Source organism: Phyllostomus discolor, chromosome 6 (assembly GCF_004126475.2).
Source record: "Phyllostomus discolor isolate MPI-MPIP mPhyDis1 chromosome 6, mPhyDis1.pri.v3, whole genome shotgun sequence".
In the NCBI taxonomy this organism is placed as follows: Eukaryota; Metazoa; Chordata; class Mammalia; order Chiroptera; family Phyllostomidae; genus Phyllostomus; species Phyllostomus discolor.
Window position 1 is genome coordinate 95,474,457 of NC_040908.2, and position 14,511 is coordinate 95,488,967.

At 39.5% G+C, this 14,511-nt stretch overlaps 1 protein-coding gene and 1 non-coding gene across 2 annotated transcripts in view; one reads left to right on the forward strand and one right to left on the reverse strand.

The window, feature by feature from the left end:
* Positions 1-14,511, forward strand: part of PIWIL4 (piwi like RNA-mediated gene silencing 4) — a 43,642-nt gene that overhangs the window by 25,916 nt on the left and 3,215 nt on the right. Inside the window, exons 11-17 of the mRNA XM_028516772.2 lie at positions 1,358-1,469; positions 3,940-4,124; positions 6,178-6,250; positions 9,931-10,131; positions 11,328-11,431; positions 12,921-12,991; positions 14,347-14,500. Of these exons, the coding sequence (XP_028372573.1) occupies positions 1,358-1,469; positions 3,940-4,124; positions 6,178-6,250; positions 9,931-10,131; positions 11,328-11,431; positions 12,921-12,991; positions 14,347-14,500 (900 nt within the window). The remainder of the gene's footprint in view (positions 1-1,357; positions 1,470-3,939; positions 4,125-6,177; positions 6,251-9,930; positions 10,132-11,327; positions 11,432-12,920; positions 12,992-14,346; positions 14,501-14,511) is intronic.
* LOC114501102 lies at positions 8,160-8,263 on the reverse strand. Its single transcript, XR_003684875.1, has one exon. It is a non-coding gene; the product is annotated as a U6 spliceosomal RNA (small nuclear RNA).

Genomic DNA, 14,511 nt, shown 5'->3' on the forward strand with positions numbered 1-14,511 from the left:
CCTTTTTTTTTAATGTTTCTATATGATAAATGTGCATTTCTGTTATAATGCTTGTGGTTTCATAATTTTATATTTTATGATTACTCTTTATGTCACTTATCCTGGATGTCCCCCAGACTCATTCCTACTTGAGAATAACTTATTCCTGTTTATTCCTTGTTCTCTCCCTTTATGGGTTAGTCTTCCTCACATGTCCCTGCCACCTTCCAGTAATCCCGTTTATTTCAGCCCAGTGTCCTGACCAGGAGTCACCTCACCCATCTTATCTCTGACAGATAGTACCATATCTCTGACAGATAGTACCAGAAGCAAAATAATTAACTCAAAGTAGTCATTAGGATTAGACTAAACGTAACATGAGCTGATGGAAATAATGAGCTTGAGTTGTGGAGAGGCAGTGGTAGAGAGGTTTGGGCTTCCCTAAAGAGAGGGGAAGCTTTGATAGGTGAATAAAAGCATGAATTACATCAGTCTCTTCTGTGAGCATCTGGTTCACCATGTACTGGCTATGGCACAACACATGCCAGAGCCCAAAGTCAGCATGACTGCTCTCCTTAAGGAGGTCACAGCTGGTAGCGGTGACCATATATATCATAATCTATGATATATATGATAATCCAGTGAGATGATACATGAACTATGATTAAAGCCCATTAAGTTATAACCTCAACGTACTATGAAAATAAATAAAGTAGTTATTATTGCTAATACTAATATTTTCCTCTTAGTCTTCCCACTGTCCAGTCTATCCTGTGACTCTTCTGAAGCATAAGGTTCTAGTGTTCCTTTTCTGTATCATCCTCTGTCTACTCTCAAGCCACAAATTCAGTTATTCCCAGAAGACATTTCCACATCCAGAGACTCCACAATATCTCTTTACTAAGTTTATTATCTGGAATAGTATGTTGTTGAGCACACAGCATCTGCCAGGCACTGTGGTATTTGCCGTGTATCATCATATTTAGTCTTCACATCAGCCTTATGAAGTAGCTAGCTTTATAATCCATACATTTTGCCAATAAGAAAACCACAGATCAATAATGTAAAATTAAAAGTCTGATCAGGGTCATGTATTCTTAAATGTCAGCAGTAGAAGGTAAGCCCTGGTCTGTCTGGCTCCAAGGCCCATTTCTCCAGCCAGTGTGCACCCTGGGAGCCTTTTCCATTCCTGCAAGTCCCAGATCTCATGCCCATAATTCTTTAGAGCAGCAGGAAAAAGAATTAGTAGAAATAGAAGTCAAGAATCCTAAAAAAAAATCAGCCTCTGAATAATTCAGTAAGTTACAATTGTCTCTAATGATTAGAATTCTTTAGAAAAGAAGCACTTTAGTAACTTAACACTCAACTCTCTCAACAGAAACAAGGATGCTCGTTTTGAGCTGGAGACCTGGGGGCTGCATTTTGGATGCCAGATGTCACTGACTGGCCGGGTTGTGCCTTCAGAAAAAATATTAGTGCAAGGCCACATAGTAAGTGCTGTAATTTTATTTTTATTTAACAGTAACTGCTTGACTATGTGTAAGTTCGATCACATGCCAGAGTGACTGAGTGGGCTTGTAATGTTCATTTGGTTTCTCCGTGAGTATGTTCTTGTGCTTCCTTTGTCCTAAACCTCGAAGTCCCCTCTCTTTTCCTCTTCAATTTCAGTGTACTTGTGTGGGCTTAGCGGCCCCCAGAGCACATGATTTACATCAGTCAGTGCAACATGTCACATTTAAAGACACATTAAAAATGGCATTTCAAGCCATTGTAATTAAAACATGCCCACTTACTATTGAGTATTGTAGTATTCTTATGTCACTAAAAAAACAAAAGAAAGAAAAATCATAGTACCTGGGAAAATTCTGCTGGCTGGTGAAGGTTATTTCAGTAAATTATGTTTCTTGATACCAGAGTTGTTTTTATCCCAAAATAAAATGCTGCTCAGTTGGCATAAACATGAAGAAATTCACACAGATCTCATCCCCAGCCATAGCATTTAGGGGGAACAATGTTCTGAAACTTGAAGAGGCCAATCATTGGTTCTTTAGGGCTTCAGTGGAAGAAGTGCATCTATTTCATACAGAATTGGGCATCGCATTTCTACTTTTCCCATTTTAAAGTTCAATTATATTTTATTCATTTTAAAGGCTCTCTTCTTGCCCTATTTGATATAATGAACTGACATGTTTAAACATTAGTTTAAACTAAGCAGCAGTTGGTTTGTGTTGGCAGCATGGAGAGTTTTTCATCATTTCTTTTTGATAATCTATTCTAAATTACCAGAAACTTACTGGAGAAGCTGAAAAAAAAACTTATAAAAACAGTACAAAACAAAACCACACATAATTATCTAAAGTACGAAAATGTAGTCCCCCATTAGGATCTTGGTCAGGAATCAGTAAAAAGAAGCTCAATTTTAGCTCTACATATGAAGCAGGATTTAAATTTAAACATTAAAATGACCTGTCTCATTATCTCTATAAGTAAAGTCTTCTATTTGTCATCTTCTTTATTTATTTATTTATTTTTTTTGCATTTTTTTCACATGGAAACAGGGCTCTATAGAAGGAACATAACATGGGAGAACCCAATAAGAAACTTCCTCAAGGTGGTGGTAGATGGCTAGATGTGACTGGGTCATCGACTTCTTGGCCAATTCTGCTTTTCTGAGATTGGGTTCTAGGAAATGAGTAAACTAAAGGTTCACAGACCTCAGGGTGGGCAGTGGGCATTTGTCCTGGGTCTTTCGTCAGCCCATAACAGGTAGGAGTGTAGGTGAGAGGGCGTGACTCTCCTCATGCGGGCTATAAAGGGAGGGAATAAACCTTGGCTCTAGATAGAACCCTCAATGGAGGGGCTAACCCTTCCCCTCCATACTCAGCCTAAGGTCTCTTCCTGGAGTGGAGTCCCTGCCTAGCAAGGATGGCGGGTGGTTGGAAGTCAGAATGCTTGGTGAAAAGTACTCTGGTTGCAATGTCACAAAGACCAGCATTCTAAACCTGTCACTGCCACCAGCTGACTCCATAACCTTTCTCTACCACAGCTTTGGGGTCTGTAAAACAAGGGGATTACAAGGCTTCTTAAACATTCATTTGCAGATGAATCACCTGGGAACTTATCAAAATGCAGATTCTGACTCAGAGGGTCTGGGATGGGGCCCAGGACTCCGTATTTCTAAGGAGCTCTCAGGAGAGAGCCATGCTGCTCCAAGACAACACTTTGGGCAACAAGGAATTAGATTATAGTGTGTTTCTTTTAAATTCTAACAGTGGCTCTTCCAGCTCACGATACCAAGGACATTTCCATTCACTTCTAGTCCATGGATGTACATAGAAGGCTAGGGACCAGTGTGCCCAGTCTAAAGTCCCCTCTTCAGTGCAGGGAGCTTGAGCTTGTCTTTCTAGTCACCTGAGGAACCTTCCAAGAGTGGGCAAAGAGCTTGTGTCCTGGCCTCATCTTTGCTCCTAGGTGTAGCTGCTCCTTGCATAAATATATTCTGAACTGCCCTGTAGGGTTGTTAGTTTTAGTATGAGGACCTGGAGTATCAGTAATCAGCACTTTCTATTTGAGCGATCTAGATGCCTAAAGAGATCGAACTGGACAGCCTACTTGCCTGAGCTGCCATTCATAATAAAGGTCAGAGATTCTTAGAGCTGGAAAGGAACCTAGAGGTCTTTGAACCAGGCAATTTTTTTTCACACAGTGGAGGCCTGTGAAGTAAAGGGACTTGTCTAAGACTCTGCAGCCATGCAGTGGCTGACCTGGGATGGTGCTCAGGTGCCTCCACTCCCGGGCAGCACATGCATTCTGTTTAGATAATGCAGTGCTTGTATAGATGTTTTGAGTCTGAATAACAAATACTTCTCTTAGGATAAATGTGGGCCATCTTCACTGTCTTTATTGAATTGCTTTCTGAATAAATGTGTTCAACTCTGTCATGATCATTATTTTTCTCAGTGTCAACCCATGTCTGCTGCTGATTGGTCCAAGGATATTCGAACTTGCAAGATTTTAAGTGCAAAATCTCTGAATAAATGGTTGATTATATGTAGCAACAGAGCTGAAAATGTGACTGAGACCTTTCTGAGCTGCTTAAGAAGAGTTGGAATTTCTATGGGATTTAATGTGAACTACCCCAAAATGTGAGAATACACTGAAAATCATCCCAACCCCTTTAATATATTAATTCGGTTTGGTTAGAAGCTAGGAAATAAGGGCTGAGGTACCTATAAAAGCTTCTTTATCTCAGTAAAGTTTCCTAATTTGAAGTGCCAAGAAAACAGTTGTAAGTAAATACATTTTTGCTATGATTAAATTTTATACAGTTAAAATATATTTTATGTTGGTCTTTGTAAAATGTTTTTTTTTTCCAGTTTTTAGGCAATAGTCTCATTACCTTGAAGTTTTTTCAGTGCTAGTTCAGGTATAAATCCATATATTACCTACTCAACTTTTTTTTTCTTTAATTCTCTCATGTTAGTTACCTATAAGACTTAACAGCAAACAGGGTATTTAAAAAAATAAAGTTGCATTTCCTTGCTCATTTCATACATTTTAGGCTTTAAAATTAAATGTAAACATAGATCTGAAATAAGCTTTTTTTATTGTTAATAAAATTAGTCATTTAGACAGTTTCCTGATTAAACCAAGGCCCTTCATTTAGTTTTTGAACACTTATTGAGTATCTGCTGTGGGTTAGACACTGTGCCAGTTTGGAGGGATGAGAAAGACACAGAAGTTGCTTTCAGTCCAGTCAAGGGTCCACACACACACAAGCACGCTCCAAACTGAATATTGCTTTGCTTTAGGAAAGTCATGAAGTTGGTCATGCCTCATTTACTGAGCTTGATATACTTAGTAAGGATCAATAGACACTTTTTTCCTTTGTTATGGTGGAGATGCAGATGTCCTCATTGGCAGGGTGGGAAATTATTCTTTGAACACAGGGCTGCTAATTATATATCAGCAGTGCATGCATTGTTGAAAACCACAGATAGCCCCAGTCTCATTTTATACCATAGTTTAGAATTCTCATCTTAGCAAATATGTTAACAGATTGCCTGGTTCAAGTTTCACTTGCTCTAATTTCTCTTAAACTATAAACTAGTTAATAAAGCAGGAAAAGATTAATGTAAGAAGCCACGGTCAGCAGATTCTGGGCTGGCATCTTTCGCACACCAGTTCCATGAGCAATCTTGTGTCCATCTTCTGTTCCTGCTGTTTTATTTGAAAGTCTGTATTTGATCCCATTCTTCCCTCCCACCCTCCACCCCCCATGAAGTATCCATTTACCTGTTGTATTTATATGCATAGTGATGACTTTAGAAGGAATGGACAGCAAGATAGTGGTTACATCTGATTCAAGAGATTGAATTGGAAAAGTCAGAAACATTGAGTTGTTTTAAGAGCTGTTAAGCCATTCCTACAGCTGGTTGGAATCAGCAAGTAGGAGACAGTGGTCCTGCCCCCTGGTGGGCAAGTTTTAAAAGGCCACTGGGAATCGGGCCAGGCAATCATACACACTTGAGAGAGGTAGATTCTACATGAAGAAAGTGGATTTATAAATTCCTCTGTGTGGGAATCATTTCTGTAGCCTCTGCCCCATAAATTGGTGTAAGCACAGAACAGATAATTGATGAGAACTTGCTCACTGTTTGATTGACGAAGGCTAAATATTCCAGGCTCCAAACAAGCTATCATGGAAGAAAAGAAAATCTTTTAGTCTGAATCATACAGATTCAAGAATAGCTGAACATCTTGGTCTCATTAACCTGATGATATTTGAAACATTCATTTTAAAGTTCTTGTGGAGATTTGGTATTAGAGAAATCTTAATCTTAGTTTAATTTAAATCTCATTTCAGACACTTGATATTGTGACTTGTGATTTTAAAAGTTCATTTTTAACCTCATTTTGAGCAGCAGAATTATTAATTGTAGGGATTCTGTACAATTCCAAAATTTTTACTTGCCACCAAACTATTTTAAAGATAATATAAATGATTATTAAATATTTCTGGCATGTCTTGTAGTGGGAGATACAATTTTAGACTCAAAAGTTAGTCACTTTTCTCTAATAATTTTTTCTCAAATTGCTAATCTGTTATAAAGATCCATTTGTATTATTTTAACTCCATATGATTATGTGCTACTTAGAGAAGAATTTTATATGTTCAAAATTACTCTTTTTATGTAGCATGAAAGTACAAGAAAATCCAGCTGCATTTCTTGGTGCCATACAGAAACATGTTGATCCTGATGTTCAGTTGGTGAGTACAGGGTCATTTTGTGTTTTGATATATAATTTTTATTTTTCAATATATATGACAGTATTGAAAGAATCTAAACACAGTCTCCCATGATGTGTTTATAAATTGCTGTGTATTTCCCCAAGTACCCAAGAAAGTATTAATCTTTGTATTTTAATCAATATTTTATTTCTCTTTCATATTTCTAATATGTATTTTAAAATTCTTGTGGTTACCCCCATATTAGCCTCTGGGATGTCTATGTATTTTTTCACTTATTGGGGGAGTCACCTTTCACTTAAGATTTAAGATAAATTAACTCCTATTGTATCCCTTAAATGTTGTGTCACCTGTGTTCCATGTCACCTTGGTTTTTCCATGTCACCTATGACCCCATAGTTCTGCTTCCTCTGAATTCTTGCCCTCCTGGGTATGTTTCATCTTTTGTGAGTGCCATTTCCTCCTGTGTTGTATCACCCTGTGGGATTTCCACAATTACCTCATTTGCCAGAGTAGGTAGGAGTGTGTGTGTGTGTGTGTGTGTGTGTGGTGTAAAGCTGACTTTGCATAGGGTTTGGGGCCAAGGAATAATGACATCACATTTCAACATTGCAGACAAGTTAAAATGGACTTCCTTGTTCTTAAAAATATCTCACCCGTTCCTGTTTCTTGGGAGGGTGTGCTCTTCTCCATGGTCTCAGCCTCTCACTGTATTGCAGCGCTTTTCCTGTCCTGTCTCCTCATCTTACCTCCCTAGCTCATTCATCCCAGCTCCCAGCATTCCCACTCATATCTCATGCAAAGCACTGTTGCTCTTTTAGTCAAATACACAAAAATATGGCCCATGAGGATGTGATATTGGACAAAGGAAATTCTCACACTCTGAGCATTTATTTTTTTTATTTAAAAAATAAAATCATAGCTCAGTGGATTGAGCGCGGGCTGGGAACCAAAGTGTCCCAGGTTCGATTCCCAGCCAGGGTACATTCCTGGGTTGCAGGCCATAACCCCCAGCACATTGATATTTCCCTCTCTCCCTCCCTCTCTCTCTCTCTCTCTCTCTCTCTCTCTCCCTCTCCCTCTCCCTCCCTTCCCTCCCTAAAAAATAAATAAATAAAATCTTTTTAAAAAAAGCATTAAAAAATAAAATCAAACTTATAGAAAAGTTGCTGGTACAAAAACTCCCATATACTCTTCACTCAGAATCCCAAATTGTTGACATTTTATCATATTCGCTTTATCATTTTCTATGTTTCTTTCTATCAATCATTTATTGTTCTATATATTTATAGCTATTTTTTTCCAAAACTATTTGAGATTAAGTTACAGACGTGATGTTCTATTACCCTTGAATACTTTAGCACATATTCCCTGCAAATGAGGTTGCTCTTCTGAGAACCATAAGACAACCATGAACACCAAGAAACAGTATGACCAGCTGATCCACAGACTCTGAACATTCCTCCCTTTATCTCAAACATGTCCTCTCTAGTGAGAGGATCTAACGTGTTGTACTTAGTGGTCCCGTCTCTTCAGTCTCATGTGCAATCTGGAACAGTTCCATCTTTTTTCCTCGCCTTTCATGACCACCTAATTTTGAAGACTGTGGACCAGTTATGTATATAATGTCCCTCAATTTGGGTTTGTCTGATGTTTCCTTTTGATTAAATTCAGGTTATGCACTTTTGGCAGGAGTATGATTCTTTGTTTTTACTGCATCCTACCAGGTACCCCACTGATTAAGGTGGTATTGGTCAAGTTTCCACTGTCAAGTTATTCTTTTTCTCTTTGTAATTAATTAGGGTTGGTTTGTTTTCATAGGGAGGTACTTTGGGACTATGTGCATATCTGTTCCTCATCAAATTTTCATATACTCATTTTAGAATCCATTGGTAGTTCTGTTTTGTTGCTGTTATAAGTACATGTGTTTAAACATATGAAACACTTCACTGATTTGTGTGTCGTCCTTGCACAGAGGCCATGCTGATCTCTGAATCGTCCCAGTTTCAGTACACGTGCTGCTGAAGCGAGCACTCTGTTGGTCGTTCTTGTCCGAATCCGTTAATACTCTGATGGTTGCCAGTGTTGGCATTGTAATTCCATACTTCCTTCTACACTTATCAGGTGGCATTAGATTATAAAGAAAAGCTTCCTTTACTCTTCGTTTCTTTGTTCATCTATTTATATCATTATGCATTCCTATTTACTAACTTAAAGTCCATAACTGCTATTATTTATTTTGATGCCAAGATTGTCCCTGAGTTTTCCTGTGAGAGCCCCATTCAAGCCTTTTGATATTTCCCCAATTTTCTCAGAACATGCCCTTATGGTCTGGCACAATAAGATATTTAGGTTAACCCTGAAGTTTTGCTGCCCAGCTCTGGAATCAGAAGTTTCTCTCATGAGCCCTGATTCCTCCAGGTGGAGAAGAGTATTTGGAAACCAAGGTCTGGGCATTAGATGCACTCATTTGCTCCTGGAGTGTCACTGTTGCAGGCTGTCCCAGTGGGCAGATGAGGGCAAATACTTGTATGTATGTGTGTATGTGTACATACACACATACACGTCATGCACAACTACACCTATTTTATTACTCTGTGCATCTATGTGTATATTAAACACATGTTCACACCTCCAGTTCCAACTCAATATCACAGGCAGGCATTCTCCCTTTCTAAACGTGTACCCCCCTCCTCTGATAGAAACTCGGCTGCCGTTATTCACCAAACGTTTCCTTGCTTCTCCGACCTTGATGTGTGACCAGTCTCACTTGGCTCCCTCTTCTTTCAGCCCTGGTCCCATCGGGCTCCTGCCTTGTTCTGCCACCTAGCTTGCTTGGCCCCAAACTCACAGGATGAAAGGAAGGAAGGCTCCTAAGAGAATTTTGCTGACAACTTAAAAACACTTTTCCCCACTTTATATAATTAATTGTAGATAATTTTAGCCCTTGGGATTATGATTTTGAACAGAAATGTAGGTGAAAAAAAATCACTTCATTTGTTTTCTTTTGCTAATCACGAGAGTGCCTATCTTTTCTATAATTTAGGGGTTTTTGAAGGTAGAGGACAGGAGATAGAAAGGAGATGAAGGTAGTCCAGGGGAGATCCTTCTGTGAGGGAAACCTGATAAGAAACAGGGGCAGTGACAGAAATGGGTGAAACTAAAAAAATACCAGCGGATCTTAAGTTTCTTTCTCTTTATTTTCCCATTTCCCATATCCCCATCTTCAAGTACCAGTGAACAAAAAAAAATGTTTTCCTTAATTATGGTCATTCAGTTCCTAATGGGAAACATACTACATTGTAAGCCAGTTCCTCTCTGCGGGTGAAGCTGGGGGGCAGAGGGGATGAGAGCTGGAGAGCCACAGGAGAAGGGCATGGCCAAAAGGGGAGGGAGCTGGAGGGCGAGCTAGGTTAGAAGGGAACTTTAGGGCACTAACAGAATCAAATCAGAGAGGGGAAGGGAAAGCCAAGGGTGGTGGGTAAGGTGAGACTGGAATGGGGCTTGGTGGAGTGGATGGCTGATGAGAAGGCCTTTCAAATGGCCTTAATTGTCAAAGTTTAAAGACCTGTAGGCATGTTCCTTTTTGCTTTTGAGGACTTAAGGGCAAAAGATGTTTGGAGAATGGATGTATTCAATTTTTCTTTATGAAGCTATTTCTAAGCATAAGTAAATTGACTTTTTGTTTGTTTTGTTTTTAGGTAATGTGTATTCTGCCTTCCAATCAGCAGAGCTATTACGAGCCCATTAAAAAATACTTGAGCTGCGACTGCCCCGTCCCAAGCCAGTGTGTGCGGGTTCACACCTTGAGTAAACAGGGAATGATGATGAGCATCGCCTCCAAGATCGCCATGCAGATGACCTGTAAGCTCGGAGGCGAGCTGTGGGCTGTCGAGATTCCTGTGAGGAGCCTGTCACTCTTTTCCTTTTAGTAATCCACCAACTGATTAATTCATTTTAAAAGTTAAACCAAAGTAAGAGATATTTTTGCGTGACCCCAGAAACATTTGTTTTGCTTGTTGAGCCTCTCCTCTGAGTTTCGGCAGGGCACAAGCTACCGCGAAGGTGTGCAAAGGCGAGGCATGGCCCCCTCTCAGGGAGCTTCGGTTAAGCTGGTAACAGGTATTTCATGAAAGAGAGTCTAGTTTGGCATAGACTTGGAGAAACTTGATTTGGAGCCTTCTGGCAGCCATTTAAAATCTCTCCCATGGGTTCTGCCTTTACCTGATTTCACAAGGCACTAACTGTCGGAATAGCCTTGCACCCTGGATGGGCCTCCCAGACCTCAGAGAACTGGCAGAGTCTGTGAGCTCAGCCTCCAAGTTCTGTCAGAAACTGAGAAAATTCTCTCTCTTTCTTGAACCATTGCCAATGTGGGAGGAAGTGAGGGGGTGAGAAATAAGGGACTATTGTCTATCGCTTTATGTTTCCATGAGCAGAGTGTATGGGGGGACCCCCAGCAGCTCCCCTGGAGGTGCAGAGCCAGGTGAGGATGAGGGTTCCTTAGAGCTCTGAAGAAAGAGGAATGGAATTCCTCTTCAGATTCCTTCATCCTGGAGGCAGGGGGTAAATGGACTGACCACTTCCCTAGAATCTTTTGAACCACCGATGGCCCCTGGCCTTCTCCACACAGGATGGTTGCTATTTTGGACTCTAGTGAGTCTTTTAAGCAAAGTGTACACCATATTCTTCCCCTCACCTTTCAATCTCTTTGGCTTCCGGTTTAATAATCTGCCTTACCTGGACCTTCACCTCCCTGGCACCTGCTTTACACGAATGATTAAATAAGTAGAAATATATTTTTTAAAGATTTTATTTGTTTATGTTTAGTGAGAGGGGAAGGCAAAGAGAAAGAGAGGGAGAGAAACATCAGTGTGCGGTTGCCTCTGGTGTGCCTTATACCGGGAACATAGCCTGCAGTCCAGGCATGTGCCCCAATGGGGATCTGAACCAGTGACCCTTTGGTTCACAGGCCAACACTAAACTTACTGAGCTATAATGGCCGGGGCAATAATTATTTTTTCAATTTCATATTAACTCATTGTTTGGGGGAAATAATACCTCACCCCATTAAATCATGAAAAATTTAATTTTACAGTTAAAGTCCCTGATGGTAGTTGGCATTGATGTCTGTAAAGATGCATTCAACAAGGGGACCATGGTGGTTGGATTCGTGGCCAGTGTTAACCTCAGAATCACCAGGTAGTTTTAAAATTAGCCTAACATATTCTTCTACTATCTAGACTGTTAATTGTGGTTTAATTAAAGACTATACAGCAAGGAATAGTTTGTATTCTTTACTCATTTAAGAAATAGGAACAGTTATAGTCATAAATTATACTTACATATATAAATGTAATTGATAATATTGGGGCGATACATAGCCTCATTAAAAAAATTTTATACATACATTAGAACAAGCTATTGCTCATATACCAGTCATATTCCTAAAATGATGGCTTCGTAGAAATTCTTGCACATTTATTTTCTAACTTCTGCACTCTCTTAGGCATTGTACTAGAAACTTTACATGGATTATGTCCAGCAGTTAAGAATCAGATTGCCTGGACTTGTATCCTAATCTGCCCCTTATTCCATTTAAATGTTCAGTACATGCTAGTGACTATTTTATCATTCTTAATGCTCACAGACATTTGATACGGTGGTTGTTCACACAGCTATTAGAAACATAGGCAAGATTAGGGCCAATGTTAAATATGAACTCATAGTTCTTATTAAATTATAGTTCTTAGAATTGTTTCAATATTTGTCACTATTCCATGTTTTGAGGCTGAAGGAGCTGTTGGCAAAATTTCTTCTTCTTAGACTTAAGCTGTTGGATTTGCTTCATTAAATTTGTGGTTGGGTATGTATTTGGGAATGTGGGAAACAGGAAAAACAGCGGAGTGCCTCTGACTTCATTCCAGGCTGAAAGAGTTCCCTGTTGTGTGTGTCGCTTCCCTAACCAGGCAGATGAAGACCATCCAGCTAGTTAGCAGCATGCTGACTGCATCGTTATTGTTGCATGTATGCGGAGAACCACAGCAGTGTCAATAGCATGCTTATTTCTGTCATGATCTTCATTTTCTGAGTGCTTTAAATTAATTAATGACTTTAGCAAGAAGGCTTATGTCTGAAATCTAAATAAGGTAATCATGTTAAGATTGAAAGCCTGATGGGCTTTCTAATAGAAGTGGGAGTTTGTGCTTGAGAAATCTTTGACTATTTTGAAAGTAGAAGACCTGCTAAACTAATAAATTCCTTTATAATCATAGCATAGAGGCCTCTATTTCTTATTATGTGTCAAGTACTATGCTAAGCAATATAAATACAATTTAATTTTTACAACAATAGCATGAGGTGGAAACTGTCATACCATCTTGTGAATTTCCTTGTTACCAGTAGGAAACAAGTTTAGGTTTACATAGTAAAGTCAGGTGGTTGATGAGTGTACCAGCCAGGATTTGAACCCACATGTGTCTGATGTCAGCACATCACTTTAGTTTCTCTTTTTGATAAATTTCATTTTGGAGGAGGGTGAGTTTTTAATATAATTGTGATCCTATAGCATATACAAAATTATGAGCAACATTGATTTTTACTCATAATATGTTTCTTAGTTTAACCCTGATGCATGTGTATAGTAGATATTTTGAAGTTGAACTTTACTTACGTTCTTTGCTTCCCTTAGGTGGTTTTCCCGCTGTATCCTTCAGAGAACAAGCACTGACATTGCAGATTGCTTAAAAGTTTTCATGACTGGTAATAAAACCATAGCAGAAGTGGTGGGCTGCAAGGACGATTCCTTCAGATCCGAGGTCCACATGTCTATAGGAGACCAGATAGGAGGAAGCAGCCTCCCCAAACCTGCCTGAGTCAGCTGGCAGCCTGTTGGAGATCCCCAGGGCTGTGTCCTGTCTTAGGCTAACAGTCAGACTGCAGAATTTACATTGTCACCTGCCTGTATAAACAGAAAGCCAGGAGGAGGGAGAGTTTGTAAATACCAGTGGCTCTGCCAAATAGTTGCAAGGCCAGAAGAAACCTACCCTAGAGGAACAAGGATTGCAACAGAGCAGTGTTAGGTCTAGAAATAGCAGAGAAGCCTTTGGGGATGTCTGCGGGTAAAGTATGGCACAGCCCGAGAAAATGGGGAAGGCAGTAGCGAGGAAGGGCGTGATGCAGCCGAAAGAGGCACCTGGCCCACATCTGGCTTTGTGACTCCTTCGCAGCCTGCTCAAGATTCCCAACCCCTCCCCTGAGCTGTGTTTTCCGGTCTTTAAATTTTGGGGGGCAGGGTGGGTGGGTAAGGGGTTGTAAAGACTTTTTTTTCCTTAAAAAGCAGATTTGGTGATATGTTTTGGTTACATACATGATCTTCTATCAAACTAAAATGAATTTCCTGGACAATAAACTAATGCAATTATATATATAGTATATATACACAAAATCATTATATCTTTGTTACATTATTTTATTACTTTCTCCTCACTTCAAAACCTGGTAATTTTTTTTTTTAGTGGTCATGTAAAGTTTTTGTTGGGTAGGAGTCACTGTCCAGTCCCTGCTCTTTTGGTGATTTCTAGTAGAGTGGGTGGAAAGGTTTTTAAAGCCATGTTGTCAGTGAGATGTGGAATCTACTTGGGTGAGTCCGTGTGAAGAGATGCCTTCAGAGGGACCTCCACGTTCTTTCCTATGTGTTCATGTTTGTGCTCATTAGAGAAGGAAATAACCTAAGATTACTCAGTCTCTTTTTATTGAGAGGATTTAAAGACTTGAAGAAACTGCATTAGTATCACTTTGCTTTTGGGAATCTGTATGTCTATTGTATGAATTAAAATTTAATTTATTGCTTAACTATTAGAATTATACTGAAGTGATGTGCTACATTTAAAAATCTGTTATGGCATAGAAACCATTATGATTCCTCAAATAGCAAAGATGCAGGAATGTTCCCTAAATTTACCTGTTTTTATGTTATTGCAAATACAACCCAAATTAGGTATCACCCTATTTCACAGTGTCTGAAATAGCAAGCTTATTTAAACATTAATATTTAATGGGGATTTTATGCTTTGCTGGCATCAGACAAGTCATTTTCTTCTCACCAAATTCTGCAGGAGCACTCAACAAATGGTACAAATACAATCAGGATTTGCCAGCCCGGATTGTTGTGTACCGTGATGGTGTGGGGAATGGTCAGCTAAAAACACTTATCGAATATGAAGTACCACAGCTGCTGAGCAGTGTGACAGAAGCAAGGTCAAGTACAAGGTATTAAATTG